This window comes from Rhinolophus sinicus, chromosome 14 (assembly GCF_057876585.1).
Source record: "Rhinolophus sinicus isolate RSI-liver-muscle chromosome 14, RSI-T2T, whole genome shotgun sequence".
Taxonomy (NCBI): Eukaryota; Metazoa; Chordata; class Mammalia; order Chiroptera; family Rhinolophidae; genus Rhinolophus; species Rhinolophus sinicus.
In genome coordinates, this window is record NC_142514.1 from 89,619,067 (window position 1) to 89,645,566 (window position 26,500).

The 26,500-nt window shown below is 48.3% G+C and overlaps 1 protein-coding gene across 6 annotated transcripts in view; it reads right to left on the reverse strand.

The window, feature by feature from the left end:
* FARS2 (phenylalanyl-tRNA synthetase 2, mitochondrial) overlaps window positions 1-26,500 on the reverse strand; it is a 558,189-nt gene that overhangs the window by 28,291 nt on the left and 503,398 nt on the right. Inside the window, exon 7 of one of the 6 annotated variants that reach the window (XM_019710860.3) lies at window positions 19,736-20,016. The exons of 4 other annotated variants lie outside the window; for them this stretch is intronic. In XM_019710860.3, coding sequence (XP_019566419.2) covers window positions 19,878-20,016 — 139 coding nt within the window. In that variant the 3' untranslated portion in view covers window positions 19,736-19,877. Of the gene's footprint in view, window positions 1-19,735; window positions 20,017-26,500 lie in introns of those variants that run through there. One more of the 6 variants, XM_088791396.1, reaches the window with a different exon arrangement.

A 26,500-nucleotide genomic window follows, 5' to 3' on the forward strand; every position in this document is an offset into this window, starting at 1 on the left:
GCAAGTGAAGGGTGTTAATACTGGAGCACTCAATTTGGGAGACACAGGACCCATCTTACTGAGAGATGAGGGGACACTTGGATGAGAAGTACATTTTCTTTATGCGGACACAAGGACTTGCAAGGAGGATAATTCGGTAGAGTACTATTTTGAGATATTGGGGGGAGAGAGACTGAGAGAGAGACAGAGAAAGAGAGAGAGACAGAGAGACAGAGAGAGAGACAGAGAGAGAGACAGAGAGAGACACACACATACACACACATCGAGAGCGAGAGAGACAGAGAGAGAGAGACAGAGACAGAGAGAGACAGAGAGACAGAGAGAGACAGAGAGAGAGACAGAGAGAGACACACACATACACACACATAGAGAGAGAGAGAGACAGAGACAGAGAGACAGAGAGAGAGAGAGAGAGAGAGAGAGAGAGAGACTGACTGACTGACTAGGGGAGTGGTCTTCCAGGATCTGCCTCCTTACGATCCCTGCCTTTCAGCAAGTCAGCAGCTGTTGCTCTTAATGCTCCAGGGAAAGCATGTGGTAGGGTCTACACCAAAGTGAGTGACTCACTTCTGGCTTTTTTTAATTTTGTAGGAAACCCTAAATACTTGGGTAAAGGGAATTCAGAACACCTTGAAGAAACATAAAGGAAGAAAGAGTCACAAGCCTGAAAGAAGCATCCCTGCCACTTCTGCCATCCTGCAAACCCGGCATGCCTCTCAGAGAGGAGCATAAAGTCCAGAGAGGTAGGAACCACGGGGGTGTCTCTCCTGACAGGCCCACAGGCAGCTGCCCTGGGTTCCCGCACCCCTGGGGGCCCGGGGTGGCAGCACCAGATACTCTCCATGGGCCTCTCAGCAGCAGACTGCTGTGCAGACGCCCGAGGACCAGATGGATGCCCCCTGGCCATCAGCACTTTGTTAACGCCCAGAGCTGGGAAGAGAGGAGCTCTGGGAACAAGTGGAAGCTCAGAGTTAGAAAAAATGTCACAGAAAATGTGACAGGGTGTATGTTTCTGCACACTCGGTCTTTGGGCTACGAGTCACACGTGCCACTCCTTGTTAGGGGGAATTCTGCCCTGTGTCTCACTCAGCTGAGCTGTAGCTAAGGCTGGTTGTGGTGTGTGGCTGCAGACTGCAGAGGAGGCGCTCGGGCAGAAGCAGCAGCATACTGAATTCTGGTCTCACAAGCTCATTCCTGGTGACGGGCAGCGACCCACGGAGGGAGCTAGCTCTCAGACTCCAGGAGGCTGTGTCAAGCCAGTGGGGAGGACAGCTTTCCGTAAGCCATATGTGCCCAGGTCCTGAGAATCCCCACAACGACAAGTGTGGCAGCAAAGGGGTCTTGGTGGAGATTGGACATGGGTGTTTGAGACCCCTTGCTCCTAGCTTCTCCCTGACCATAATCACCATCCTATTATGCCTCTGCGTGTCCCACTGAGGCCCCGGGGCGCTTGTGTGGCGGGGACGTTTGACACTCCACAGGCTGTATGTAATTAATGCAATGGGACATGCTGGTGCTTCTGCTTTATTAAAGAAAAATGGAAATAAATGCACTTCAGAGAAAAGATCAAACTATGAAGTCATACAGAAAAAGGAACAGACCACAAGGTTCTCTGCATTGTGCTCGGCGCGCGTTGCTCAGGTTAACTGTTAAATTGTCTTTTAAAGACGTTTTCTTTTTTCTCCCTTTTTTGAACTAATTCTATCCAAGCATCCAGCACAGATTCAGAACTGTTAACCTGGAAAAGAGGGGAAACGTGAAGGTTGCCTTGGTAACTAGCATCTCTGTGTGGCCTGACAGCCCGTCGCCTCCGCTGGATCAGAGCAGCGCATTTCTGACTTGCTCTGGTGGCTTCGTCAGGGGCCATCGAGAGAAGTGGAGAAACAATAGCACCAACACCCATCAGAGGATTGGCTACACCTGGTGACACAACCCCTGCTTCTCCATCAGGGTTTTTAAATTTGCTCTGCACGTCTATTGCAAATCTGCTTTCCACCCCCATTGTGTCCTCAAGCCTCTGTGTAGCTCACCAGAAATTTTTTTTTTTTTTTAAATAAATTATTACGCTTTGACCCAGAAATTCCCACCAGGGAATCTAGCCAACCAAACAAACTAATCCACAAGATAGAAAAAGCTATATCCCTGAAGATGTTCACTGCAGCAGTTTTTACACTGGAGAGAAATAGACAACAACTTACATATAAATAGTAGAAGGATGATTATGTAACTTGTACTATTTACAAGAAATATGTGATTATGCAGTCAACAAAATTATAATAACACTATGTGCCAAAAGAGAAAAACACATTTTACAGTCTTAAGTTTTGAAAGGATACATTATACATATAATAGGTAAAATATATGCACAAAACAAAGGAGAGAAGGGAATGCACAAAATATTAGTCATTGTGTTAGGTGAGTAGCTTTAAGCATGATTTCCCACCTGCTTTTGTAATTAATAAAAAGAATAGCATCTGTAACTTCAAATACAAACCAACATCATAATTACTTAGAAAGGTCTCTTGCCAGTTTTTTTTTTTTTTAATTTTAACGAAACCTATTAAGTATGGGACCAAGTGAGTCAAGAAAGACTAAAACCTGAGCTTTTTCAAATCTGGAAGAAAACCTCTTTTCACTAGAGACGTAAAACTGCTTTTCTTTCTACCCCCATTTTATTTTTGTTTCTTTAGGTAAAATGCTGACTTTTTATTATCTATTTATTTGGTTTAATGCTGTCACTGTTTTCCAGTTGACCCTCTTATCGTTGGCGTCAGTTATGGCCCCTCTCTGATCACTTCAGGTTCAGAAAACCATTGCCCGTTAGGACCAGAAAGGAAGTCAGAGCTGTCCCTCAGTGTTTCCCAAACTGGCGTCAGGCGTGTGGTGTGGGGGGATGGCACAGGGCTTTGCTGTCACTTATTCTTCAGTTTACTTTGATTTGATCATTGTGCAATAGCTTTAAGCCTAAGGCATTTATGCTTAGTTTTATAATTATATATCTTTAAGTATCATGACAATGGAAATAATTTCAGTCAACACTGGGGGAGCTTGAGAAGTTTCTTTCTTTATGAAGGGCCAGTCCTTATTAAGTCTCCAACTCTTCAAGTGATAAGGACCCCAAGACTAAGGGAGGAGAAGGACGGGGTTTTGCTCCCTCTAAGGTGGGGAGACTAGAACCTGTTCAGTATATTTCCATTGAAAAAGGTCACTAGGAATAAAATTAAGCATGAAAAGGAGGATCTTTCCTTCTGCTTATAACTAGGCTTTTTAGTTAGGCAATGGCTTTTTGCTGAAAGTGGTTGTTTTATGTATACCTGATCTCTGGGTCTCCTGCACAGTCTCTCTGGCGGACCCCACCAGAAGTGGGGAGGGGATCCTTAGGCAACTCTGTGGCTTCAAAGCATGGCCTCACCCTCTTTAGGTTAAACAGTTTTGAGATGTGGACACGTCAGGCCTATTAGACTGATTATAGGAGAGAAGGGTCCAGGGTCAGATGAAGTCATTGATGAGGCGAGAGGGAGCACAGGCTGATTTACGTAGATGTGGGGGACTGGCCTACGAAACAGGGAGTAAGGCAGTGTGGTGCAGGCACCAACATGCGTGGGGGCTGCACAGGCCAGTGGGAGCTCGAATAAGCTCTTTTCTAGTTGCTTCCATGTTCCAGATAAATGGAGAATCAAGGTCAGCTCCTGCTGCGAGAGTAGGAGAAAGTGGTGCTGGAGGTTTAAGGAGAGAGAAGCTGTGAGATGGTTGTCTAGGAGAGCAGAAACATGCTGACCGACAAAGCACAGTAGGATTGTTTGGCAGTGTTGAGGGGTCATGGAGTTTGTGGTCACAAATGTAGTGACCCCGGTCAGCGTGGGTTGGCCTTTTCCTCCGGGAACAGGAGGTCGCCCCTGCAGAGCAGGTAGAGAGATGCAGACAACCAAGGAGGGTTTTTGCCAGGCAATCAAAATGAAGACAGGGTGGGCAATCAAGTTACAAATGCTTGCCAGGGTCTGATTCAAATTATACGATGTAGGGTTTTTTTATCGTAAGTTTTTATTTATTTATTTATTTATTTATTTATTTATTTATTTGGTGTCATTTGATTGGTTACTATCTCCATAACTGCTAATATTTTTCATTAGAAAAGAGAGTAAAGTAGATGGTCAGATTAAGAATGAATCAATCCAAAGAGATAGGTATTAAAGCAATTACAAGTCCATCCCCCAACCTGTCAGGTACTGCTCCTGGGGTGTGGGCATCACCGGAACATGGGGACGGAGGAGCCCAGCCTGGAGTCCCAGGGCCTCTGACGGATTTTCTTGTCAGAGTGTGTCTAGCTCTCTAGGGCCTGGCTCCCTCTCTTCTTAAGATGAAGTCCACGCTAATCCATTCTTTATAAGTAACATATGAGGTCAGACAATTATGTTCACAAACTCATCCTAGAAAAAGTGCTACATACCTCACTGCTGAATATCACTATGGTCACCTTCCAAGTACTGCCCTTGGGAAGCTATGCACTGATGCCAGTGCCTAATCCACCCTTCAAAGCAATTTGGAACTCTCTTTCTGGAATGGCCATCAGAGCTGTCGTCGTATTACCCATGATGTACTGAATGTCATCAAAATGTCTTCCTTTCAATATTTCCTTTATCTTCTGGTAAAGAAAGAAGTCATTGGGGGCCAGATCAGGTGAATAGGGAGGGTGTTCCAATACAGTTATTTGTTTCCTGGCTAAAAACTCCCTCACAGACAGTGCCATGTGAGCTGGTGCATTGTTGTGATACAAGAGCCATGAATTGTTGGTGAAAAGTTCAGGTCGTCTAACTTTTTCATGCAACGTTTTCAGCACTTCCAAATAGTAAACTTGGTTAACTGTTTGCCCAGTTGGTACAAATTCATAATGAATAATCCCTCTGATATCAAAAAAGGTTAGCAACATCGTTGCAATAAGTTCATAAACTGAATTTTCATACCTCGTATGTGTTAACATACCAAAGGTAGGAAGGCTGAGGAGACTGTCCATTCATTATAAGTTGAACTGTACCCTGCCCCCCGTTCATAGTTGAGTCCTGACCCCTAGTACCTCCAATTGTGACTCTATTTGGAGATAGGGAACTTTAAAGAGGTAATTAAGGTAAGATGATGTCATTAGGGTGGACCTTAATCCAGTGTGGCTGGTGTCCTTTAAAAAAGAAGAGATTAGGACACAGACACACACAGAGGAAAGACCATGTGAGGACACAGAGAGAAGGCAGCCCTCTATAAGCCAAGGAGCGAGGCCTCAGAAGGAAACAACCCTGCCAACACCTTGACCTTGAACTTCCAACCTCTGGTACTGTGAGAGACACAATTCTGTTGTGTAAGCCCCCCAGTGTGTGGTACTGTGTCATGGCAGCACTAGAAAACTAATAAACCATCCAAACTAGGTGAACTGTTTTTCTTGACTATTACTAAACTATGTCAAATATTTAAAAACTGTTTCATAAAATACAAGCTGAAATGTTTCAGCACTGTTTCCTCCTTTTCACATTTATGCATAAGTGAATTACTGGTCGATGTATTCATAGATTTAAGCATATGGTATCTGGTTTATTTAATATGTGTTTAGTTTTGTCTGGCTGAATTCTCTTGTTATTTATATTAAATTCCAAAAATACTTCTTCATGTAATGTTAAGGAGAGATTATTAAATAATTCCATCAGATAAATAAATAATTCCATCAGATGGCGCCAACTGAAACTGAAGTCGTCGTGTTGGGATCAAGTGTGTTCTGTTCAGAGTGATGGTCCGCACCGTGGAACGGGGCCTGCACAAACACTTCCTGATTTTATGTGTGTGGGTGTGCAAACTCGGGCATTTTTTTCCTTAAACAACTATTTGTATTTGAAGGCACTGGAGCATGACTATGAACAGGCAGAAACTGGAAGGGTATGGACTCTGTGGAACGGGCAGTGGTCTGGTTTTCGCCTGGACACTCCCTGGCTGGCAGCTGGGACAGCTGACGCTGAAGCAGAAAGTGCAGTCAAAGGATGGAGAGGAGCTGCCTGAATGGCTGGAAAATAAAGGGGAAATGCCAGATAGGAGGGAACCAAGGAGGGGAGCCCTGAAATGTTCATATTAATCCCTCCATCCATGGCTGACCTCTGAACTGCACATTAACGGGAGAGAGTCCAGGGACCCTGTGAGGAGGAGGCAGCAGGATCCTGAGGGGAGGGACACAGGAAATTTCAAAAAGTTGAACTCCTGGGGAGCATGTTTTCTGACCACAGAGCAATTAAATTAGAAATCCATATCCTGAAAACCCCAAGTAGCTCTAACTGACAATATTGGGACAATGGATGAACTTTGAATGTGGACTGAGGCTTAGGCAATAATATTGACCAATATAAAATTTCCAGATTTTGATAATTATATGTGATTCTGCAAAAGATTGTCTTTGTTCTGAGAAAACATACACTGGAGTATTTACAGGTAAAATGGAGCAGTCTGAGCGAGAAAGGGAGAAAGGGGCAGAGGGAGAGAGGATGATAAACCAGAAGGAGGAACGGGAACAAGTGGTGACTCTGAGTAAAGCTACATGGGAATTCCTTATACTATTTTCACAACTTTTCTGAAAGTTTCAGATTATATAAAATAAAAATATTTTTAAAAGCCGAGCTCTGATCCTGTCCATTTCCACCTTGAATGGTCTGTATGAGAGACTTTCCATAACACGCACTGTTTCTTCCCCACCACAGAGTAGTGACTGTGCCCAGAAAGGGGTTTTGTCCCCCAGCAGGGAGGCAGACCTGGTTCCCCCAGCTGTTGTCCTACCCCTGGGCACCATCTCACTGTTATTTGGCTTCAAAGTGGCCGAGCCCGTGTGTGAAACTGCAAAGGGAACACAGAAATGCAAGGCTTAGCATCCACTAGGTAAATGGCCAGCTGCTGTTGTCATGTTAGATAGGGAAGGTGAGAGAGCAACTGTCTCTGAATGATGAATCTGTGGGGGGTGGAGTGATGAGTGTGTTCAGAAGAGGATAAAGGGGGCAGGGAAAGGTTGCCTTATACCTGAACACTTTAAAGAGAGTGCTGACTTTGTGACTGACTTCTGTCTTGATGTCACAGGAGGAAGAACCTGAGCTCCGGCCTTCCTTGCACGCCCACCATGTGCCAGGCTCTTTCTGTGTGTTCTCCTCTGTCTCTGAAGTAGGCCCTGGCTCCCTGCACTGTCATTTCTGAACCATCTCTCCCGTCTTCCCACGCTTGGGAGAATATCCCCTCGTGTGTCCGGGTGGGCCTGACGCCCGCGGTGGAACGTACAGATGCCAGGGCTCTCCTCCTCAGCTGCCTGCCACGGCTCTGCCCCAGCCTGCCCCAACGAGATGCAATTGGCTGCAGGAGATGGGGACCCTGGGCCAGCAAGGCAGGTGGCGGTGTCTGTGTGGCTGTGGGGGCCAGGTCGTCCTAGTGGCATTGTGGCTGTAGCCCGTACACCCACACACCCTGCAAATTACCAAGCACCATTTCATTTCATTTCATTGTATGTACATTTTTTATTGTGATAAAATGTACATAATATAAAATTTACTATTTTAAACATTTAAAGTGTACAATTCAGTGACATTAAGCACTTTCTCAAGGTTGTGCAACTATCACCATTGTCTAGTTCTAAAACTTTTTCATCACCTTAAATGGAAACGCAGACCCAATAAGCAGCCACTGTCCACACTTCTGCTCACCCCCATGCCCACTCCTGGCAACCACTAATCTGCATTCTGTCTATGGATTTGCCTATTTTGGCTACTTCGTATGAATAGAATCATATAGTATGTGGTCTTTTGTGTTTGGCTTCTTTCACTCGGCATCATGTTTTCAAGGTTTATACATATTGCAGCATATTATCAGACTGAATCATAGTTCACCATATGTATATACGCCATTTTGTTTATCCATTCATCTGTTAATGGACATTTGGGCTGTTTCCAAATTTTGGCTATTGTGAATAGAATTATTGTCAATATTTGTGTACAAGTTTTTGTTTGAGTATCTGTTTTAAATTATTTGGGGTATATTCCTGGGAGTGGAATTGCTGGGTCATGTGGCAATTCGACGTCTCACTTATTGAGGAGCAACCAAACTGTGCCCCCCACCCCCATCCTTTTAATACAGTCTTTTCTGCTTTAAGTGGGCAGAGGTAGTTTCTGTTACTTGCAATGAGAATGCTGACTAATATCTCATTCCCATCTTACTGATGGGAAACCTGAAGCCCAGGGAGATTGAGTGGTTTGTCCAAGGCCCTGGCTGGTAGGAGCTTGATCCCCGCTACGAATCCTTGAGCAGTGTGGTGGCAGGGCTCTGGGCCAGTGAGAGTCCCTTTACGCCTCACTTCCTGCATGATATAGTGCAGCAGTTCCCAATAGGGTTCCCTGGAGGCCAAGGTCTCCATGAATTAGTGACAGGGGTCTAGGAGCTCTTTTAAATATTTCACAAAGCTTAATGGAAAACCTCCACTTTCCCATAACGAGGCTGCTCGGGCTATCTAAAATGTCAAGTTTCTTTGCTTTTGGCGTGAATTAAGTCAACCCAGGGTGGTAATAAGGGTTATCTCCCGCTGATCAGAGACTCTGGCTGGTAGTTATATATATCTTTGATTAATTTAAAAAATGGGAAAATGAATAAATTATTATTTGATAAATGCAGTTGTTTAGGAGATGAAAAATCTCTTAAAACATGAGGTCCTTGAGGAGAAAAATTGCAAATGAGTTTCTTGGTGGTTAAAAAAAAAAAATCAGAACGCATTGGCCTGGTAGGAGAACATCCTCGGCTGGGCGTCTGGAGCTCTGGGTCTGGTCTTGGTCCTGCCGCTGACAGCTCGGACCTCGTGCAAGCAACTGTGTAAAGGCCTCCATCTCCTTGCTGTCACAAAGGGTGACTTACTGTGGGGTCCTGTGACTCTGAACCACTGACAAGGAAAGGAGGTGATGAAGAGCACGAGAATTCATTTGTCCTCGATGGCTACAGCCCAGGCTGGCCTCCCCGGGAAGCCAGACACCAGGCCCAGCCTCACCCAGGATCTCAGCGTGATCAGAAGCATGGTCCCTACAGTTCCTGGTTGCCAAGTAGGTGAATGATTTGGGGGCAAGTCTTAGAGTATTGTTAGTTAGCTATAAAATTGCATTGCCCACTCCCCTTACTCTTTATGGGAGAGGCTTCTTCCTATAACAGAGGCTGGAAATGCTAGATTAACACTCCATTTCCTAGTTGCTCTTGAAACTGGTGTGTGGGCCTGGGAACCAGTCAATCCCAGCCAAGGAGACTTGAGGGAAGGCTGAGAAATGTCTTCTCTATGATAAAAGGAAAATTGTGACGAGAAACTAATACCCCACCTTCCCCTTCCTGCTTTTGAGGGTTGTGTGGAGACTCACTCACTGGTTGATACTTTCGCAGCCATGTTGCAGCCATGAGGGGAAGACATCACCCACACTGCAGTCGGCAGAGTGAAAAGATGAGAAGAGCCTGGGGTCTTGGTGACCAGTGGACCACTGAACAAGCCCTGCATCCTCCAGGTTTCTCATTCTCTTAGGTAACTGTTTAAGCCAGTCTAAATTGGGTGTTCTGCTATTTGTGTTAACAGTTGAAATCATTTCAATAACACAGCAAGTCCTTTTACTTCTCTGGGCCTCACTAAATCATCTCTAAAATAGGGCCACTGGACACATGGTCTCTAGGTTCCTTTGAACCTTCCTTAGACTTTCTGGGATACCCCTAAGTGCCACATTTTCCAGAAGATTCCCAGACCTCACAATCCCATCAATTGGGATGGTGGCCCTTTGTGAACCCACAACTAGATTTCATTTCTCCCTTTCATTGTCTACGTACCAGGCCCAAATCTGGCAGTTTTCCCATTAGCTGTGTCACTTAATACTTATAAGAATCAAGTGTCCCAGCCTGCAGAGGTGGCTCAGTGAGGTTAAGAGGTTACGAACTCAAGGACCCCACATTTGAACTTACATTTGCCTGACTCCAAAGTCCAACTTCTTAACCCCTTTTTCAAACTGACTGTGTTATCTTGAAAACGTGTGTTAGGCAACTCCACTAAACAGTATTTTTCAAGCTCTGAGGTCCACACACAGCACAAACTTCTAGAGTTCAGGGACTGTTCTGGCCTGGGTCGAGTCACCCACAAACACCATTGAAAGCCTGTTGAAGGGGATGGCACAGAAAAGGCCTGTCACCTGGGTGCCTGGGCCCAGGCTGGAAGAAACCTGAGATGCGATGCAGAGAGACCAGCATGGTTTTGCTTTTCCTTGGCTGGGATTCTGTGGGGGCCGTCTGTGTGGGGCCAGAGAAGCTGAGTGAGCTGATTCTCCTCATGCTGCTAAAGGTCCTGCTGTGTACCCAGGCTGGGCATGAGGGACTAAGGCACAGCAACAAGAGGACTGGCTGCTGCCCTCTCTGTGGGGCGCTAATTTGCAGGCACTGCTTCCCTCTTCAGAGGGTAAGCAGGTGAGTAAGCCCAGTGTCTTTCCCTCTGGTGGGGCTATGACTTCATTCTCATCATCTAGGTCTGAAGGAATCCAGACCAGAGGGGCCTTCTCCAGGTTGGCTGGGCAGGGGCAAGTGGATGGGGCGAAGGAAGGAGAGAGGGAAGGAAGGAGTTTCATCCAGCTGCCTGAGGCCAAGGCCTTGCAGGGTAGGGCAAAAGAGGAAAGGACTCAAGATGCTTCTTGAGTTACCCCAAATTCCCTTGTAACAATTCCCGGGGCAGATCTGGGCAAGCGATGATGTGACTGGGCACAGTGAAACCATGTCCGAACGCCTGCCGACAGGGCTGGAACTCAGGCCTGGCTGTCCACTGCCGTCACTGGCTCAGCCAGAGGCCTCTGCTCCACTTCTTACCCACGGGCGTACCCGTGGGGAAGTCATGGAGAGTGCGGAGGGGATCTGAGTCTCCCACTTGCCATGGGTGTCATGGGCAGTCCTCAGCCCCTGTTTCTCATGCCCTCCCTTAGGCATTAAGGGCACTGGCTGGAGGAACCGGTGGTCTTGGCCCTCTCCCTGTGGACAGGTCCTCCTCAGCTGGTTGGCTGGGACAACCCCTGAGTCTCGGCCATGGGTTCTGGGTCCTGAGACCCACCTACTGGCTCTCAACTCAGCTGCTCTCCCAGTATTCCGTGTAAGAGACTTCCGGGACACATGGGTGCATCAAGGCCGAGAGAAACCGAGTGTCTCCTGGGAAAGCTAGACCTACACCACACCATCCACCCAGTTTACTAGTTGTGGTCACTCACTTGATAGAAGTGGGGCCATCTGTGAGGTGACCCTTGTTTCAGAAGCCTAATGAGGTGGGGAGTCCCTCTGTCTTGGGGTCTGTATTGATTTCCTAAGGCTACTATTGTAAAATATCACAAACTGGTGGCTTAAACAAGAGACGTTTATTCTCTTCCAGTTCGGGAGGCTGGAAGTCCAAGATTGAGGTGTCAGAGAGGCCATACTCCTGCTGAAGCCTGTAGGCAACTCTTCCGGCTTCTGGTGGTTTGTCAACAACCTTTGGTATCCTTGGCTTCTGGCTGTATCCCTCTAATCTCTGCCTCTGTCGTCATGCGCTCTCGCTTTGTGTCTGTCTCCCTGTGGCTGTTTCCTGATAAGGACACCAAGCATATTGGGTCAGGACCCACCCCTCTCAGTACGACCTCACCTTAACCAAATTCACCTCCACTGACCCTCTCACCAATAAGGTCACACTCTGAGGTGCTGAGGGTTAGGACCTCAACATCTCTTTTCGGGGTGAACACAATTCAACTCATAACAGGGCCCTCAAGGACTGAGAAGCAGAACCTTCTCTCTCATGCTGTCTGCATCTCGGGTAGGCTTTAATGATGAGCAGTTCAATTCTCCATGCTCTGAAAGGAGCACGTTCTAGCCCGGAGCTTCTCTTGCTCTAATGTGGACCTTGTTCAATGCAGATTCTGATCTGGCAGGTCGGGGACGGGGCCTGGGACTCTGCATTTCTAACGAGCTCCTGAGTGACGCTTGTGCTTCTGGTCAAGGAGCCCCACATTGCCTTGCAAGGAGCTGGTCTATTGAGCTTTGAGGAGGCCAAGTACCAATCCCTCCTGCCCTGGGCAGAGGCCAGAGCTGCCAAGTTTCTGTGCGAGAGGGAGCAGCCAGGAGGCTCTAGCTGAAGAGACCCCCCAAAACAGTCCCTGTTGCAAACGGAGGGTCAGACCTGCTCCACGCCTCCTGTTGCAGCTCCCGCTGCCTTCTCGGTGGCTGAGTCTTGGGGAGGAGTGGACAACAGGCCGAGTGACTGGTTCCGGAGGCGGCACGTCGCTTCTGCCTGTTTCCATGTTAGCTCCAACTCAATAAAACCCTATGTTTTTATTTCTCTTGGGAAATACCTTAGAAATGAGATTGCTGGATCATACAGTAAATGCATGTTTAACATTTTTTATAACACCTTTATTGAAATATAATTCACAAACTATAAAATTCACTCTTTGAAAGCATACAGTTGCGTGGATTTCAGCATATTCACATAGCCAAGCAACCATCACCACTAATTCCAGAACATTTTCCCAGCATGGGCTTTTAAGAAAAATACTAATTTCCCCGTAACACTGTGTTGTGCTAAGAACTCAGAGCGGCCCATGCTTTAGCTCACCTAACGCTTGTCACTGTCCCTGAGTATGATATGATTGGTGTCCTCACTGAGCAGGTGGGAAACTGAGTCAGGAACTCCTCCGGTCACCCAGCTAGCAAGTGGCACGACCACAGCTCACATCTGATGCTGAGGCATCTTTCACAGTCAGCAGGGCCTTCAGCTCCACCCAGCAGTGGGTGGCTGGTCACCAGCCCGCTCAGTTCAGACATGTGATACACAGGGAGTGAGGGGCACTGCTGGGGGTGGTCAGGCCCTGGTTCAAGAGTGGGTGCTGGTCTCCTCCCCCCACCCAAGTGGAAGAAGGCTGGCGGCAGGGCGGGTGGCCTGACAGCAGGAGGGAGAGGGTCATGGAGTCTGACTTCTCCACCAGGCCACACTTCTAACGTCCCCTCGGTGGGAGAGCTGTTCTGTTGAGCCAGGAAGCCACATTTACTGTGGGATTCCCCCTGGCTGGGAGATGGACACAGGCCCTGCTTTGTAATTAGCTGGACACCCGCAGCTGGAGCAGGGGAGCAGCATGTCTCACATCCACGTGCTGTTCCAGCTCAGGGGGATTTGAGGGCTTTGGGAATAAGCTGTATGGACTAACAACGCTCCATCAGTAGCCCTGGGGTCCTGCCTTTGCCCTCTTTTGTCTGTGCTGTTGAGTCCACTGCAGCTGGTCCCCACAGCATGCTACCCTCCTGGGCAAAGTGAGCAGCGCCCCAGCTCCAAGGACACAACGGAAGGACGCAAACATGGGTCGGCAGGGCCCCATGGTTTCCCCGCTTGTGTCCTCTGCTGGCCTCCCCCAGGGTCTCTGTGTCCCTTCCACATGCTGCCATGCGCCTGGAGAGAGCTGCCACCCAAGTGCACCATTAACTCACAGGTGACCTTGCCCCCAGAGTCCCTCTAGACCCACTCTCTGCCCCTCTCTTCTGGAACCCACTTCCTCGGTGCTGAGTGGCTCCACTTTGCAGCTGCAGCACTCGTTTCGTTGTGAGGTGCAGCACGCATAGTTTCTCTCTTTTTTATTGGGGTATAAATTACATACAGAGAAAGGCACAGATCTTAAAGCACAGTTTGATGAGTTCTGACAAATATATTCATTCATGTAACCTACACTCTTATCAAGATAGTAAACGTTCCCATCCCCTAAAGATTCCCATGCAACCCTTTCAGCCAAGCTCTTCCCAGGCCCAGGCAACCTCCAATCTGCTTTTTTTTTTGCCATTAGAGATTAATTTCATTGGCTCTACAGCTTCATAAATGCATTTCCCTGATGGCTAATAATGTTGAGCATCTTTTTATCTTATTGGTCATTTATAAATCTTTTTTTGTGTGAAGTGTTTGTTCAAGTCTTTGCCCATTTTTTTCAAAAGTTTTTTTTTAAAAAAATATTATTGAACTGTAGGAATTCTTTGTGTATTCTGGATAGAAGTCTTTTGTCAAATATATATGTCACAATTATTTTCTTCCAATCTGTGGTTTGCCTATTCATCTTCTTAATGATGTGTTTCAAAGAGTAGAGTTTTAAGTCTTGAAAAAGTCCAATTTATGATTTTTTTCTTTGCTGGCCCTTCCTGTGTCCTAAGAAATCTTTGCCTCCCTTTGGTTGCAAAGATAGTCCCTTATGTTTTCTTCTTTAAGGCTTATGTTTTGGCTTTTATATTGAGGTCTATGCTCATCTTGAATTAATTTTTGTGAAGTGTAAAGTAGGGGTTTAGATTCTTTTCCTGTTTCTTATATGGATAGCTGGTTGTTCCAGCACCGTTTGTTGAAGAGACTTTCCTGTCTCCATGGAATTGCTTTGGTGTCCTAGTAATTTCTTATTAATAATACAGATGACTTCAAATGATCACTCTTGATAGATTAGAAGCTGTTAAAAATAGACTTCAAAGTTTCCTCTAAAATTATGCCAAGCTTACTCCCTACACCATGAAACCCTTTCTTCACTGGGAGAGAAGGTGCAACACTACGGAGCCTGCAGGCTGCATTTGCACGCGGCCGTGGGTGTGCCTGGGTCCCGCGTGTGCATGTGGCCATGGGTTTGCCTGGGTCCCGCGTGTGCATGTGGCCATGGGTTTGCCTGGGTCCCGCGTGTGCACGCAGATGTGGGTGTGCCTGGGTCCTGCGGTGTGCACGCGGCCGTGGGTGTGCCTGGGTCCCGTGTGTGCATGCAGACGTGGGTGTGCACGCAGCTGTGGGTGTGCCTGGGTCCCGCGGTGTGCATGCAGCCGTGGGTGTGCCTGAGTACCGTGGTGTGCACGCGGCCATGGGTGTGCCTGGGTCCCACGGTAGGTGTGCACGCGGCCGTGGGTGTGCCTGGGTCACACAGTGTGCACACGGCCGTGGGTGTGCCTGGGTCAAGCGAGTGCACTTCCTGCCTGGGTATGGCAGGGCACATGGGCTGGGCAGTGCTGCTTTAGTTAGTTACACCGATTTCCTTTTCAGAGCAATCCTGTAGTTTAACCAGTCTCAAGAGCCCTCCTTGATGTCTCCTGTGTAACTCAGTGTGGCCTGGCATCCCCTCCGTTGTTTTGAGGTGTGAGGATGCCAAGCCCTATCCCTCTTTCACGCTCACAGCAGAGCAGACAAAGACACACACACAGGCTGGCCTTCATCTTGGATGAGGCTAGGGAGGGCACCCCCCGTTTCATACCTGAGGCTGCAGAGGACAGCACACTGTCATTGTTTCCTCATCCATCCTCCATTAGTGGCAGACGCAAGGCACGGTGGGGACACCAGAACCTTTAGTCTTACAGAGAGGTGGTCTTAAATCCTAGCTCGGCTACCCATTGACTACAGGACCTTGGGCCTGGTGCCCGGGCTCATGCTCTTAACTCCTGAGGAGATATCATGTGGTTAGCTTTCATAGTTTTGTGAGGCTGGCATGCGATGCTTGAGAATCTGACATACGATCTTTTTTCTCTTTGCTGAGCCATTCACACTCAGAGGTAGGATTATCACCTCCACTTTAGAGGGGAGGAAATTAAACCTCAAGGATGTTAAATGACCCCTGTGGCAGAACCAGGCTTAGACTCGACCTCAGCTCAGCCTCAGGCTTGGTTCTTAGTGCTCTGGGGTAGGGGAGGGCACCTTGCTCTGCTCTCCTCCTGAGAACAGCCCCTGAGCTCAGGAACGGGCAAGAACAAGGACCAGAGCAGGGCAGTCTCATCCACATTGCTGCCAATCCACTTGTCGCCCCGCCTTTGAACAGGGCACTGGCTTATTATTATTATTATCGTTTGCTTTTAAAGCAATGATGTATTTCTGGTACAGAAGACACCTAGAAAACTCAAAGCCAACACTATCTTGAATAATTGCTGAGATCAGGAATAACCCCATTTTTTCCATCTTGTTGACCTACCGTCTCACTTTCCCAGGTGCTAGGACACACTTCCTGGGAACATGGACTGTCCTTTCAGGGTCCTAGATTGTTCAGTTTTTGACTTCCTGTCATTCAGGGGCTGACTTTTTCAGCTCTGACCATGGCCCTGAGTCTCCTTTGCCTTTCTGAAGCTGCTATGGTTGCAAGTGGAAATCTACTGATGACTGAGCATCAGAGGATGAAAAAGAGCTTCTGATGGTTTTGACACAGGACCCATAGCTGGTCCCAGGGGCCCACGTCACATGCCTTCGCACCTGACTGAGAGGGTCCTGTGGCTTGTCTGTTCTGGAGGGTGGAGCCCATGCTGGTGCTGTTGCCACCATAGTGGTGGCCCACTGGCTTTACCATGGTCCAGGATGAGTTCCCAGCTGTGACAATAGTAGGCCTAGTGCCTGGGCAGGGGTGGGAGGCAACGGGAGGAGCACAGGCTTGGCGTGAGGAAATATCCTCCAGTTCTGACTTGGCAGCATCTCCTTAATCTCACCCCTGGAGAATGGAGATAATGGTAGCAGCCCCAGAGGGTGTGAGGGATGAATGAGGGATGCTTGTAACTCCACGAGGTCTGACCTGAGCCGCCTTTTCATGGCTCCATCTTTAGCATGTAGAACAGTGGCCCCCAGTCTAAATGACTGCAATGGCAGAGCGCTGTGCCTGGGACACGGTAAGCATTAGCTCCACCATCCGTTACGCGCTTGCCCACATTCCTCGTTCTGGTTCTGTTGCGCTTCACCTCCCTGCGCTGTGCAGACACTGACTTTTCATCAATGGGAGGCAAGACCCTCCCCAGCACGACTGTGACATGCTGAAGGCTCAGATGGTCATTAGCCTGTTTAGCAATAAAGTATTTTTAATTAGGTACGTACTTTTTTTTTGACATGCTATTGCACACTTAATAGACTACAGTATAGTGTAAACATAATTTTATATGCACTAGGAAATTAAAACATTCGTGTGAATCACTTTATTGCAATATTCGCTTTATTATGATATTTGCTTTCTATGGGGTCTGGAACTGAACGTGCAATGCCTCTGAGGCCTGCCTGTATGTGATCTGGGAGAGGGGAGTGGGCAGATGGCCCCGGCTGGGAGCTGCTACCGGAGTGATGATGGTTGGTGTGGAGACTTGAAAACTCCTGGTGTGGAAACAGAGGACACAATGTGCCTGCCCACTGAGGCTTCTGGGTAGGGAAAGCGTGTGTGTGTGTGCATTTGGAGGCTGCTATGCATTCTTTGAGATCACTCGTTTCCTTTTACATGTGAGAAAACAAAAGAAAACAGAACCTCTAGTGTTGAAGGGTTTCTTTTGTCATGTCTTGGCTGCGGGACCACCAGCCGCCACTGGGAGCCCTGGGCCAGTGGTGAGCTGTGCTGACCGGCGCCAGGACCGACAGCATGGAGGGCACAGCATAGGAGTCAGTCCACCAGGGTCCCCCCCCCCCCCAGCAGGAGGAGAGACAGGGAGGGGGCAGAGGCACGGATGGCTGAGCAGCCCACCCGAGACTAGAGCCGGTCACAGCATTTATTGCTAGGACAGTCAGAGTGGCCAGTGCCCGCTGACCTCAGTCTGGCTGGAGTCTCGAGGCCTGACCACAGGGAGGTGATATACGTGCTGGAAGGCTCCTTGGTCGTCCGCTGCAGGATGTGGCTGCAGCCACAGCCAAACCTTCCCGAGCCCTGTGAGAGGCCAGGCTCTCAGTGGGCCTGACACCAAAAGCCATGCTCGGGCGTCTAGCTATAGGAAAATGGCGCTGCAGTCGTTAGCTGCGTCCTCCGTAAGTCCTGTTGGCCCTCTGGACTGCAGCGTCCTTATGTACAGACTAGGGCAGCTGTGGCTGCTCTCCAGGAGATGTTCTAGAACTAATATTTTGTGGTTCCACCTTTTCCCAGCTGAGCAGTAATCAGAGCAGGCGTCATTTCCTGCTGGTTTCTTAGTCATGGGTTCTCCGCCAAGGGGAGCACGAGGTGCTCATCCTGTCCTTACAACCCACCCCGGAGCAGCCGTTATTCTTCTTCCCACTTTACAAAGGAGGCCCTCTTCTGGCATGAGCACCCTGGGGGGCCACAGCAATGCTGCTGCTAAGTCACCACCCCCCACTTTAGATGGAATTATATGTTCTTGAACTGCGAGGGCTGTTCATCTTATGGGTGAAATTCCCTTTCTCATTTTGTCCTGTGGGAACCACATGAAAAAGTCTGGATGTTCCCTGGGCTCCCTGCCAGGGCAGGCCCTCTTCTAGCATGAGTGCCAGCCGGCCAGAGTAGACCAGGGCTGGGGGTATCTGCACAGGCCCCTGAAGCTAGAGTTCTTATGGAAACAGAACAAAGGCCCAGGAGCAGGACGGAGCTACAGACCCTATAACCAGCCAAGGCCCTTTGAGATGAAGCTCTTCTTGGAGGTAGCGGCTTGAGTGTGAGGTCTGCTACCTTCTCAGGACGTTCCTAGTCAAGTCCCCCCACTTCTTCAGGCTCAGCTGCCTCATTTGTAAAGTTCAGATAGCAGTGCGCTATACCTCACGGAGTGCTGACAGCCCGTGTGAACCCTCCGAATGCCAGCCCCGCCCCAGGCCCTAGGACACATGGCTTGGCACAAACATTGAGTTTGACAAACGTGTGCTCAGGCTGTGGGCCGTGGGGTGGTGCCAGGGGTACTGGGTGTTACCCACCTTGCTTGTTTTGTTAGAGAATATTAATGAAAGCGTAACTGGGTTTGTGGACAAAGGGGGCTCTGGAAAAGCAGCCCAAGGCTGATCAGAAATGGTCTGCTGTGCTAGCAAATGCTGCTGAAGAACACGTTATGTGCTCCCACTCAGATCTTCCCACTTGAGGAATTGTGCCCAGGGGACCCCAAAGCCCGACAGCGGTTTAGATCCAGACTTGGGTATGGGACGTGGGGTACGGCGTTTTTAATTCCCTTGAAACTTCAAGGGAAATGCCCAAATGAAGAAGAGGCTAAAATGACATGAAAACCCATTCCTTCCCTTTGGAAGCAGCTGCTCACCCCCCATGCTGCTGGCTGATAATGGCCACCCCTCATCAAATATTTATCCCAGCACTGGAGTGCTCCATCAGCCTCCAGCAGCACGCCAGGGATCTGATTATGAAAACTGGTCAGGAGTGAAGCAGGCAGGCTACAAAGTGCTTGGGCTACAAGGGGAGACATCAAAGCCCCACATTCTTCCTTAAAGGTCGCCTCTGGAAGTGGAAACGACACTCCCAGAGGTTCAAGGACTGGCCCCTCTGTGTGCCTCCGAGCCCCTGGGGCAGCTCGCTCGCCTTCCTTTCTTCTCTAGTGGGGCAGAAGGTGGCTAAGCTCAAGGCCTGGGGCTGGGGCCGGACTCCAAGCCCTGGTTTGATGAAAAGCAAATAGTACCTCACCCAGCTCAGAGATGTGACTCCGTCCCTTATGAGGGGAGCCCTGGCATTTCATTAGTGCCCTGTTTGAAGCCTGCCCTTTGCAAAACAGAAAAAGAAGAGAAGGAAGAAAGGAATAGAAACTGATTCAAAAAAGCTGCCAGGATCTGGAGTTTCCGATGTCCTTTGTGTGGCTTCACTTATTACAAGTGTGAAAGAGCCTGTCAGGGGAGGAGTCAATGCCTGGTGTTTATACTTCAGTGGGACTCAGAGACCAATTAACCACACAGCGACATCGGGCAAAGCAGTTCTAAAAGAAAAGGAGGGGACTCTCATATGATTGCTCTTTCCCAAACAAAAGACATTTGTGATGTCAACAGTTTCTCAAGGACGATCCTTTATTTTCTGAAAGTCCTAAAACTAATCCATTTATCAAAAGGTGATCGATGGCCCAGTCTACAAACAATGTCTTTCCCCACCAGCAAATCCAGAAGCGCTGAGAGGGCCGTGGCATAGGTGCCATCAAAACCGGCCCTCCACGGCCAGCAGCCGCACTGCGGCCTGCTGCACGGCCTCGTGGACGCGCCTCACCTCCCTCTGGGACAGCGTCCGCTCCATGTGGCGGTAGGTGATTCGGTAGCAGTGGCTGGTCCTGTGTGTCCTAGAGAACGAAAGAGAATGGCAGGTGAGTGAGGGGCACCTGTGCCTGTGCCTGTGGGAGAAGTCCCCGCGGCTCTGACTGGACCCCCAGCCTGGGTGGAGGACTCAGGATGAGCCCCAGGACTGCCAGCACCGCCTGGCAGAGCTGGGACTCCCGCTAACAGCCTGCATCTTCTATAGACGTCCAGGGAGGTGGTGGCTAGGGGATTGCTGGCTTGGATAATGGAGACCGCTGGCTCCCTTTGGAACAGATGCAGCCAAGTCCCCTGGGAAGGAAGCTTCTTAAAAATCTGACTTCCTGAGCCAAGTCCTGGAGATTGTGACTCAGCCGGTGGGAGGTGGGCCCTGGGCTTCTGGGCTTTTCCTAGGCTGCGGGAAGCATTTAGACAATTGTGCCATATAGACCTTATATGCCATCTCTGTGCCACGTAAACAATGATTTTAATCCTCTGCTTTTACTGGGGGGGGGTGGGTGCTGACTTGGCTTTCATGGAACAGCCTGGTGATTCTGGAAGAGGAGGACATGACAGCAGTAATATCTTCTGTCTGCACTAACAATTATTAGGACAACCAGTAAGCAAGACCTCAATAAAAACAACTCAGGGCCAGGAGCCGGCAGAGCCCGCCCTCTCGCCAGCTGTGGCAGGGGGTCTGACACTTCCCTCTCTGGGCGCTTTTCTGTCTCTTCTTCCGAGCCCGCTGCCACAGGAGAGTCAGGCCATGGCCCTCCTCAGCACAGATAAGGAAGGGGAAGCAAACCAGTGGCTCTGGGCAGATGCGTCTGGATGACACCAGCCAGTTCTCAGCCGGACCAGGGAGAGGCCACGTTCTCTCCAGCACAGGACGCGGTGCTGGGCCTTCAGTCCTGCCCGACCCTGAACAAATGGCCTTCTGCTGGGACTGCTCCCCAGGCCACGCCCGCACCCCACAGGCGACCCACTGGTCCCCACCGTTGCCACCTGGGCCCAGAGCCTTCGCTTCTGGGGGGCTCCCGATACTTCATGGACTTGCTGTCAGTGAGTGGGTTTGTCTCATCTTCCCTCTTTCCCAGCGTCTGTTTTAGTGCCCGACCCCATGGCTCAGTAGAATACACCTGATCAGTGAAGAACCTGCCTCATCTCCTCCGTGACCTCCTCTCCCAGCGCCTCCTCCGCTCCCTGCTCCACCCAGGCTGCTCTCTCTGTCCTCGTGTCTTCCGTGTCCCGGCCTTTGGGAAGGAACAAACCCTAAGACTTACGACACTGGGCCTCACAGGGTTATTCGCTTCAGCCTGGGACAGAGCCCTGTTTGGATCAAGGCAAAGGAAGAAGGTACCACTGAGGCCCTACAATAACCACGCCTGCGCGGGGAGGGCAGCCTTTCCTTAGGGGGTCCTGACGTCACAGTACCTGCTCCACCCCTCTCCTGACATAGCACCTGCCTGCTCTAGAGGAAGGGAGAAAATAAACCTTCCCCCCTCCCTTTGTCTTTTTCAGTCCAGCCAGGCCAATGGCTGTATCAGGGGACTTTCCTGGGGCAGCTATGCAGCCCAAACTGTCCCTGGTGATGGTTCCACAACCTTGTGAATATCCTGAAAACCCTGAGGGCCGCCAGTGGAGCAGAGCAACCTTTTCTCCTCATTCCACCGCTCTGACATGAGGGCACCACACACACCCGAGCCCTCCAGATACCAAAATGGGAGCAAGACAGAGGAACTGGGCTCAGGGAGGGAAGCTGAGAGGCCCTTCGTGAGTGGGAGCTGAGGAGACAAGACATCCTGTTGCAGCCAAGAGCTGACTCGTGCCATCCAATGGGGACCGTCTCCTCAACACATGGTGCCGGGACCACGTGTGCACGTGCGAAAGGATGGAGCCGGCCCCGCACTCACACCATACACAAAACTAACTGAAAATACGTCATACATCTAAATGTAAAAGCCAAAACTATAACATTGTTAAAGAAAACGTACGAGCAAATCTTTATGGCTCTGGATTAGGCAAAGCCTCCTTAGATATGACACCAAAAGTACAGGTTACAAAAGAAAAAAAAAGATAATTTGGACTTCATTTAAATTAGAAATGTTTGTGCTTCACCCTCAAGAAAGTGAAAAGACAACCTACAGAATCAGAGAAGGTATTTGAAAATCATATATCTGATAAGGGACACATATCTAGCACATATAAAGAACTCTTACAACTCAGCAATAAAAAGACAAATAACCCAATAAAAATGTGCAAAGGATTTGAACAGATTTCTTCAGAGAGCATATACAAGTGTGTGTGTGTGGGGAGGGACAAGCACACGAAAGACGCTTAGTATTATCACCCATCAGAGAAAATGCAGTTTACAGCCATGATGAGATGCTACTTCACACCCACTAAGGTGGCATAATTTTTTTCACACCCACTAAGGTGGCATAATTTTTTAAAAAAGGAAAATATCCAGTGTTGGAGAAGATGTGGAGAAATAAGAATCCTTATACATGGATTCTTGGTGAGAAGAATGGCTGGTGAGAATGAATGTCAAATGATGCAGCCACTTTGGAAAACAGTTTGGCGTTTAAGCATTTAACCAGAGTCATCACAGGATCCAGCAATTCCACTCCTAAACTTCAGAGAGAGAAAAACGTACCTCCACACAAAAACGTGTAAGAGTGCTCACTGCAGCATTCTTCATGACAGTCAAAAAGGGAAAACAATCCAAGTGCCTCCCATCTGAGAAGTGGATGAACATGACACGGTGTATGTGTACAATGGAATCCTATCAGCCATGCAAAGCAATGAACTTCTGATGCTGTAACACGATGGACCTTGAAACATCATGTTGAGCGAGAGAAGCCAGACACAAAGACGACACATTGCATGACTCCATTTATAGGAAATCCCAGAACAGGCCAATCCACACAGATAGAAAGAGACTAGTGACGGCCATGGGCTGGGAGACGGGTGGGAAATGGAGAGAGACTGCCGATGGCTACTACGTTTCTTTTGGAGGTAATGAAAATGTCTGGAAGTGGTTTGTGGTGATGATTCCACAACCTTGCGGATATTCTAAAAACCACTCTAAATGGGTGTATGATATGTGAATTATACCTCAGTAAAACTGTTGTATTAAAAAGAAGAGACTCCCTGCCAAGCCCTGGGCGGGTCTGTGCTTCTGTAGCTCCTCAGCAAGCGCCCAGAAGGCTGGTGTCCTCAGGCTGCCCTATGTGTCACTGTGCCACCTCCCCGACAGGGCTCTCCTGGGGGCCAGTGCCCCGTCTTATTCCACACTGCTCCCCTGGTGCCCAGAGCAATGTCTTGCATACAGTAGGTGCTGGATAAAAACTGCTGAATGGATGCTATGCAGTCGCTGGAAAACTCGGGTGGGAATCTGCTCTAAGGACTGAGCAGAGCCTGGCACAGACTTGTACTGAGTCTGGAGAGGAGCCATGGTCTTCTCTTCCTCCTCTTCTAACAGTGATGCAGGCAAAGGCCCATCAGCAACAGAGGTACCAGAGCAGCAACGCATAACTCTGGGAACTGCCCCAGGCTCTTCCAACCTAGCTGCGCCTCATCTCACTTTTCAGGATAGGCACGCCAGGGCAGGCCCTGGAGCCAGGCTGCCTGGTGCATGCCCAGCTCTGCCATTTCCTTCCTGTGCAACTTTGCCTAGTTATTTCATTGGGCCTCACTTCTCTCATCTCTAAAATGCGTTCAGGAGTCGTGTCTACCACAGAGGACTACTCAAAGGAGAAACAAAAGACAAAGGTCACAAAATGCTTGGCTTAGTACCTGGCCCATTATATGAGCTCAGTAAATGGGACCTCTTTTTATGATTTTCAAATATGGTGAGCAGTGATGCTACAAGCACTGCAGTGAGTTGGCAGCATGGGCCAGGCGGGTCCTCACAGCCTTCTGAGCTCCAGGTATTAACGCCTTTCGTAGAACTTGGTCCAGACAGAGACACTTGAAACCACAGCCCCTGGTGCAGATGCTCTGCGTACGTCAGGGAAGCTTCAAGGTGATTCCCTGCCAGGTGAGCCAATCAGCAGGCCTGACGGTGTTGCTGGAACGGCTAGGCCTGCCCTGCTGGGGTCCTTTAGAAACAGTGTCCACGGGACAGGTGCTGCCCAACTCTGCCCAGGCACACGGGACTCTGCTGGCAGCCGGGAGGTCCCGCCTCCCCTCACCCAGGTGCACAGACAGGGCCTTCCTCTCATCCTGACCTCATCAAGGAGGGATGCTGCACAATCCTGAGGTTCCGAAAGATGGAAGATTCTAAAAAGGAGAAATTAGTTACGGAGTGAGGAAAAGGGAGAACTGTGGGCTGCTTGATGATGACGCAAACATTTACTAGACTGAGTGTGGAAACAGGATCTGGGAGCCCAGGCTGTCAGCAACCCAGTGACCGTGCAAAGTGTGAAGCTGCTTTCCCACAGGGGAGGGCACTGCCACGCCAAGCTGGCACACTGCAGTAGACTGCCTCCACCGGCCTGGGCAGGAGCATTTCCGCCTAATCCTGTCCCTGGGAGCCTTCCTGGGACCCACAGAGAGGCCGGCGGGAGTTCTCAGCAGCCCAGAGCTCTAGTCCTGGCTCCTCCATTCCTGGGCTACGACACGCCTGTCCCGAGTCTCAGTGTGTTCTCTGCTGACAGAGACAACAGCACTCGCCCCTCAGCCTTCCCAAACTGTTGCAGAGACCTGTTCAGAAAGTGACAGGGCAGATTATAATGTGCTATATGAGTGTGAGGCATCATTGGGGCAACTGCTACACTTTTTCACCAGTTCACTCTTAGCTGAAGAGTTGATAATATGGCCACGCTACAAGTTGAGATTTCCAACCAAAGATGAATGGGAAAAAATGTATCGCCTTGTTTCTAGGTATGTGCTGCAAAGAAGGCCCCTGTAAGGATTCTTGGGATTCAAACAGCTTTTACAAAACATTTTGATGAGTTAGGTGTAAATGAATCATAAACATATGGATTAATTTCATAAATTGAGAGAAATAATATTTGGCAGAATATTTCGCAATAATTCAGTAGATTCAACTGAAAATCAACCAGGTTTGCCTTTTCCAAACAACACTGGAGAGAGAGAGAGAGAGATAGATAGAGAACCGTGTTTCCCCGAAAATAAGACCTAGCCAGACAATCAGCTCTAATGCATCTTTTGGAGCAAAAATTAATATAAGACCCAGACTTATTTTACTATAAGACCTGGTATAATATAATATGATATGATATGATATGATATGATATAGTATAGCATAATATAATATAATATAGTTTAGTATAGTATAATATAATATAATGTAATGTAATATATTAGTATAGTATAGTATAATATAGTATAATATGATATAGTATAGCATAATATAGTCTAATACAGTATAGTATAATATAGTATAACATAATATAGTTTAATATAGTATAATATATAATATATTAGTACAGTATAGTATAGTATAATATAGTATAATATAATATAATATAATATAATATAATATAATATAATATAATATAATATAATATAACATACTAGTATAGTATAATAAAATATAAGACCATGTATAATATAATATAATATAATATAATATAATATAATATAATACCAGGTCTTATATTAATTTTTGCTCCAAAAGATGCATTGGAGCTGACTGTCCGGCTATGTCTCATTTTCGGGGAAACACAGTAGATACTTTCTTTTGTCTTCTAGAAACTTCCTTGTGGAGCTTTCATATGATAGGACATACTCCTCTCCTCCTTTTGCTTGTAGGAGAACTGAAAGGAGTGGAGCTAGCAACTGGTCGTGAGTGGAAGAGCCAGGTCTCCTTGCTCGTGACCAGTGGTCTGCCTATGAAAACCACAGGGCCACAGGGCTGACGGATCATGGCTTACCCCTGCGTAGGTAACAAGATGGATTCCTCAAAGGGAGGGATGCCCTCAACGCCCAACCCCAAGTGTCTGGATTAGAGCTCTTTTGATTCTTATATATCACCCACCCAGTGCAGCCTGTTTTAGCCCAAAAGCTTCTCAATCTTTCAAGCCATGACCCCCATTGTCCTTCAGTAACAGCGGCAGCAGCAAACATTTGTGTAGCTTATTACAGACCAGGCACTATCTGTCCAGAGCCCTTTACATACATTAACTCATTTGAGCTTCACTACCACGTGGATAGACAGCATTTTGTCCCTGTTAAACAGGTGAGGAAACTGAGGCACAGAGAGCACAAATAACCTGTCTAAGTTCGCACAGCCAATAAGTGGCAGGGCTGGATTCGAAACAAAGCAATCTGGTGGGAATGTAAAATAATGCAGCCACTGTGGGAAACAGTTTAGTGGTTCCTTAAAAAGTTAAACAACATAGAATTACCACATGACCTAGAAATTCTACTCCTAGTTATATACCCAAAAGAATTGAAAGCAGGCGTTCAAACAAAGACTTGTACAAGAATTTTCATAGCAATGTTATTCACCACATCCCAAAGGTGGAAATGTCCATTGGGATGAATGGATAAACAAAACAT